A 6,652-nucleotide genomic window follows, 5' to 3' on the forward strand; every position below is an offset into this window, starting at 1 on the left:
GAAAAATACAGAAGGTTTTGCTTGGTGCTTCGAATTTTATTTTCAATGCAACTAATGACAATCAAAATAAATTATTTTCAATAATTTACAAGAAATAGAAAAACACGAAAAAATTCAAAATTTAATTTTCGCTGCATTTGCAGCAAAAGAGAATATACATATGTAGCTTTTTCGAAAATATGCACATATTTGGTTAGATGCAACATCTATGGATAGTTGCGCATGAATTTTATTTTGATTGTATTCATAGTTAAGAAGGAAACGGCTGCTTTCCATTTTAACTATTTTTTGTGAAAGCGAAATATTTTTGGGGCTTCTGACAGATGTTCGCTTAATGAAGCAAAAGGTCCTTAATTATTTCATTAAATAAAATTGTGAGTCGATTAAGCTTCTGTGTGAAAACGGTATTACACTTTTTTTTTCATACAAACAAAAATATTGGTTTTCAATCACAACCATAAACATTTATTTATACATATGTACATATATGATACAAAAATATTCACAGTTATCGAACATTCACGCCAACTAACGATTCATCACATTTCTTATAAATCGTCGCACTTTTGCATTATTTATTTTTGTATATACGCCAGGATAATTTTTACGCGCACAACCCACTCCAAATGATACTACCCCACAAAGTTGACCATTCACCACACCCGGTGCTCCTGAATCTCCAATACACGCATCAATTCCGCCACGTCCCGCACAAATCATTGATGGAGACAATATCATCGATACGGTCTTATAATGGTACGCACAAAACTGCCGTCTTACTATAGGCATAACAGCAGTTCGTAGTATATCCGTAAAATCTGTATTATTTTCATGTGTTACACCCCAACCACTGACACGTACTTTTGTGCCTATTGTTAATCTTCTACGGCAAAGTGGTATCGTGGCAACAGTTGGACCAGCGATGAAAGCTCTGCGTACCTTAATAGCGCCTATATCCATATTTCTTGATGTGGCATTATAAGATTTTGAATAATATAATGTCTGAACTCTGCGACGTTGTCCAGTTTCCTGTAAACTGGTTACACCAGCTACAACGCTAACGTCCTCCACAGGAAAATGCACTAGACAATGTGCAGCTGTAATCACTAATTTTAGTGTGACCAATCCACCCGAGCAAAAATATCTGCCTACATTACGTAATGACACCATATACGGGCTAACATTTATATTTGAAGGCGTGCCATTAACAATGCGATCATGCGCAATTGTATTTCTTAAGAGGCAGCTAAGCAGGACAAGCAGGAGCACGATATGAGTCCGTGAATTCATTGTAGTTTGTTATTTCTTTTTTCGTGCGTTTTAAACTATAAAATAAAGGAAGAAAAATTTTGTGGGCGTTAGTTGTGAATAATACACCTTGGAGAAATTGGTGGTGAAATTGCGTGCTAAAAATATAAGTAGAATTAAAATTTCGTACCAGTTAAGCAAACAGCTCTTGCGCTACTAAAATAAAAAATTCAAGTTAATTTGCAGTTACTTTCGATCGAGATAAACTGAGAATGAGTTGGTTGAAATATTTGTTTATTATTGTTATTATTATTGTTTTTGGCTTCTCGCTGTGTTCATTTATTTGCACAGTTGAATTTTGTTAAAAAATTGTGGAAGCGATCCGCACTAGTTCTAAGCTAGCGCAGAACTATAGCACTGGGAGACGGTACTAGTTCTGACACTTTTAACATTGTGTTGTCATACGAAATGTTTGTTAATCTAGTCTGTAAGACTTTTGTAAATCATAGACTGAAATATGAAATATGAAATGGCGATTGTCCACATTACAGACCTTTTGAACGCATTCTTAACTGATTCAGTTGTTGTTGGGTCTGAAGTAGTCGCATGCATTGATTAACTACCCTGCAGTCAAACCAAGTAGTCGTATACTATTCGACTTGTTCTACGAAATATCGATTGCCATTCTCTGCATCAGCATCATACATGTTGACGAACTAGCCATTATATACACCAAAATCGTACCAGATGCGATGCTAGTCAATATAAATATGCATCAGGGTTATACCAATTAACACACTAGTCAGCCTCTGCGACAGCATTTTACTAGATAGCATGCTAGTATACATCTATATTGGATCCCAGGGCATATGGAGATAGATGGGAATGAAAAAGCGGATGAACTAGCTAAAAAGGACGCATCCCTTGAAGCTTGCTCCGTAGAGGTCCCAATTAGACTGGGCGAGATTAAACGAAGGCGAGAGCTGCACATGATCGACCAAGCGGGAAAGGCGTGGGTTCAAGCACGGGGCTGTAAAGTGTCGAAAATTATGTGTAGGTCTTACAACCTTAGACTAACAAAGTTGCTTCTATCATTAAAAAGAGAGGACTGTACACTCATGACGGGTATTCTGACTGGACACTGCCTTCTGGCGTCACATGCCTTTAAATTAAGCTTGAACAGTGATAGCATATGTAGGAAGTGCTGGTTGGAGGAGGAAACGATCGAGCACGTTCTGTGCTCGTGCCCTGTACTTGCCAGGCTAAAACTCCAGCTATTAGGAGTGATACAGCTGTCAGATCTAGAAGCAGCAAGTGGCTTAAGTCCTAGGAAGCTTCTAGTGTTTGCCAAGAGGACGGAGTTATTTTATAACATGGGTCTTGGTTTTTGATAGGGTTTTTCAGTTTGGTCGTTAAAACAAACTTCTGGTAACACAACGGGCTCAATCAATCTATGTGAAGTCCTCATGTACCGGCCAGTTCAACATAACCTAACCATAGTTATTTAGAAAAACAATGTCTTTTCGGCGTTTCGGGCTCTTTTGCCTCACTATGTACATAGGTGGTGTTCAGGGGGCATAAAAATACATCCCGTGGTAGTTCTGAGTGTAGTATTTTGGTACGCCTGCAGCCTTTTTCAGTTGGTGTTTTTGCTTTGTAAGTTGTGCTTCCGGCAAGCGACTTGGAGTTTTTAATGTAGCTTTGTACTTTAGATACATTTGCGGAGGCATGTGCCTTAAAAGTAAAAATGTTGTCAACCGTTACACCTAAGAACTTATTTACAGACGATAGATTAACGCCATCGACGTGAATGTCCAATATTTGCATCACCTATTGCTCACCTGCCTCTCTAAACTCATTGGAGGTCCCCCCCCCCCATTCTTTTGCTATGAAGCTGCGTTGTCGACTGAGATAATTTCTTGGCTGGAGTATCTTTGTCCATTCGCATGACATGACCTAACTAGCAATGTTTTGGGTTTTTTTCGCTACATATTCAGATAATCTTCGAAAAGCTCATACATCCCATCATTTAATTCTCCTTCAATACTCGCAGTCGGCATCACGGACGGAACCACAAATCTTCCGCAGAACTTTTATCTTCAAGATACATTTCATCTACCCTCGATGCCGTCCATGATTCCAAGCCACACAGCAGGACAGGACTTTTCAATTGCCTACTCAGTCCAAAGTAATATTTATTGGTAAGAGCTATTCTACGTTTGATTTCCAAGCTGGCACTATTTGTGCTGTTAGTGATGGTTATAGACATGGCAGAACGATACAAGGTGGCTGTATGGGACAGCTGATTATAAACTTTTTTATTTCATTTGATACATCAACTTCCGGCGCAGTACGATTTTGACATTTGTTCGACGAATTTACAAAAACAAAGTACATGGTATTTTTATTCATGTTGGTAGGTATATCACCATGCTGCCACCTTGTATCGTTCCGTCATGGTTATAGAAATAGTTTACTTAAAAATGGAGAATATCGTATAAAAAAATTGTTCGCCTGTCACTGTCGTGGATTTCTAGTCGAGCTGCTAAAGTTTACACTGGAGTGCTCTTATTCATTGAGCTACCTCGTGCACGCAGGTCAACAGGCCTTAATGTGTTCATAATATTCTCGTGGATGTAAAGATTGGGAGAAATAGTCAGGTCTTGATTGAAAAATTTTCAGAACACGAGCTGGACCCGTGCGCATCTTGCGCAACAAACATGAAAGTCTCATATCAACAGAAATCAGATGTTCTATCAATCGAACATCTATGAACTTTCATGCGCTTGCGCTGCCATCTGGCGAATGTTAGCAACTGCCGTTAATGCAGTGTTAGTTTTAATCAAATATTCACAATAGTGCCATAGTACAAATAGATTTATTGTGTGCTCACAATCGTTTATTTTTAACAAATTATTTTAATAAAATATAGTTAAACAAAAGCACTACGACTAATAATGCCCAAAGCTCGCTAATAGCATAAATCCCCATCTTTACCACCAAAACTTTATTTATAGATTGTAACGAAGCTTTCCTTCTGCCCCGATGCTTCTTAACTAATTGCTGGGGTACACTCGCCGTGTCCAGGGTTCCGTACAATAAATTTATACTTTGGGGCCCTTTTCCAAATCGTACAAATTCACTTTATTTAACTTAATTATTTATAACAAACTTATGTCTAAAATTTCCTTTACTTTCAATTCTTTACTTTATTTGGTATTTGGTATCGGCGTGGGTAATGGTTCACCCAAGTCTCGTTGTTGTGCCTGCTGGCGTGCTTGCTTATGTTGTTATTACTCTGCAGTATGTATTTGCTACGCTAGCGTTCGTCGCTACGTTGGCTGTCGTGCTTAGTAGGCGATCACTGAGGACGCTGGTTCATGACGTTTTGACGCTGGCGCCGCGATTAGAGTTTAGTCACTGAGGACGCTTAAAAGGATATGCGGTCACTGAGGACGCTCGTTGGCGACGCGTTGATGCTGTCGTCGCGGTTAATATTCAGTCACTGAGGACGATCGACGAAAATGGGTATGCGGCCACTGGGGGCGCTCGTTGGTGGCGATTTGACGTTTTGCACGCGTGGGACCGCACGCGCGGGCGGCCTGCTATCCCCAGGAATTGGCGAACTTCTTTGACGTTGGTCGGTGGTTTCAGCTCCTGTATGGCGGGCACTTTCCGTCTGAATTCCTTTGTCGCTGACTACATGGTCCAAGTAACGTAGCTCCTTCTTGAAAAAATCGCATTTCTCAGTGTTTATTCTTAGGTTGGCGCTCTGTAGTCGTAGTAATACTTCTCGTAAATTCTGTATATGTTCTTCCAAGGTAGAGCCTATAATGATTATGTCATCTAAATAAGCGAAGGCGTGCGGTTAAATCTCCGGCCCGCTGACCTGGTCCAGCGCCCTCTGAAACATTGCAGGTGCGGAATGTAGGCCAAACGGCATGACGCGCCATTGAAATTGACCGCGACCTGGTACGGTGAAAGCGGTGTACGGGCGGCTATCAGGTTCCAACGGTATCTGCCAGTAGCCGTTTTTGAGGTCCAGGCTACTGATGTATTTCGCCCGCCGTAGCTTATCTAGTATGTGTTGTATCTTTGGCAAGGGGTATGCATCTGGTACTGATCGGGCGTTCAGCTGCCAATAGTCTACGCATAGGCGCCACTTGCCGTTCTTCTTACGGGCTAAGACGATCGGTGCGCTGTGTGGGCTACGAGATGGCTCGATGCATCCCTTCGCCAGTAGTTCGTCGATCTCGGTTTTGATGATGCTCTGCATTGCTGGATTGCGTGGGAAGTACCGCTGCTGTATTGGGCGGTCGTCACGTTGATCCTGTGCTCGGCCACGTTAGTCACCCCGGTCATCGTCTCGAATTTCTTGAGGTCTTCCGTCAAGAATTCACGTATGCTGTCTGCCACGGTGTGCCTGAAGCAGCCGAAAGTTTGACTAAAATGGACTCGAAATCGGTTACCGCAGAAAGTTTCTACATTTTTTGTACATTTTAATCACTTGAATTTAAAATCCTAGCTGCTCCCTTCTGCGAGTTATGCGCATTTTAATATTTTCGCATAACAACTTTTGGGTTCACGCTACCGTATAAGAGCATCTTCTAACTTATATTGAATTATACCTTGAATTTGTGTTATTGACATTCACCATGGGTAATTTTCACTGAAAATGTAGCTAATTTCTACAAAAGGTATAATTTTATTCAATCACTCAAGCAATTTAGTTGAAAAATCTCTGTATTAATACCGTTTGTTTGTGTAAGCGTTTTTCGCTCAACTTTTTGTTAGTAAAGTTATTTCCATGATATTTTATTTGCGAACCACTTTCAGCCGAACCCAGGACCAACGACGGGGACGTAGTGTTTATATGGCCCTTTTTTTTTTTTTTTTTTTTTTGCTATTTTTAATTTTTTTGCATTTTCTTTTATTTTATTTTTTTTGTTTTTTTTTGTATTTTTTTTATTTTATGTTTTTTTTTTTTTATTTTATATCTTTATGTAGAATCATAAGTGGAGAGAAGAAAACTCAACTACTGCTTTTAATAATTGTGTTGAATATGACTTATGTTGAATACTTGTTACTATTTCTAGATCTAATAACATTCAAGCATTTCCTTCGAATGCATCTCCATGGTAGTTTTTGGAAATCAGATTTAGTTTCTTAGGCCACAATCAAGCTTTCTCTTTACCCACAAGACCAACTAATCCCTTCCAGAAAAGGTGGTTTACAAAACCCTGTAAAATATGAAGCTCAGGTATAATAAACTTTTGTAAAACATAAACATCGTCATCTTCATCAAAAATAGGAGGATTGACTGTACTGTGACTTTCCATACTAAATTTTTTATTCTTTCCCGAAAGACAATACTTTTCATAATCAGCTCGTAGATTTCCATAAG

At 39.6% G+C, this 6,652-nt stretch overlaps 1 protein-coding gene across 1 annotated transcript; it reads right to left on the minus strand.

Annotated features, from left to right (window-relative positions):
- Nucleotides 1-438: 438 nt before the first annotated feature.
- LOC137246890 (seminase-like) lies at nucleotides 439-1,525 on the minus strand. The gene is made up of 2 exons (XM_067777912.1): nucleotides 1,439-1,525; nucleotides 439-1,325 (listed from the first exon to the last, which is right to left on the minus strand). The coding sequence occupies exon 2, from the start codon at nucleotides 1,288-1,290 to the stop codon at nucleotides 529-531; it is 762 nt and encodes a 253-aa protein (XP_067634013.1). The 5' UTR covers nucleotides 1,291-1,325; nucleotides 1,439-1,525; the 3' UTR covers nucleotides 439-528.
- Between the last annotated feature and the right edge of the window lie 5,127 nt (nucleotides 1,526-6,652).

The sequence above is a fragment of the Eurosta solidaginis genome, chromosome 3 (genome assembly GCF_040869045.1).
Source record: "Eurosta solidaginis isolate ZX-2024a chromosome 3, ASM4086904v1, whole genome shotgun sequence".
Classification (NCBI taxonomy): Eukaryota; Metazoa; Arthropoda; class Insecta; order Diptera; family Tephritidae; genus Eurosta; species Eurosta solidaginis.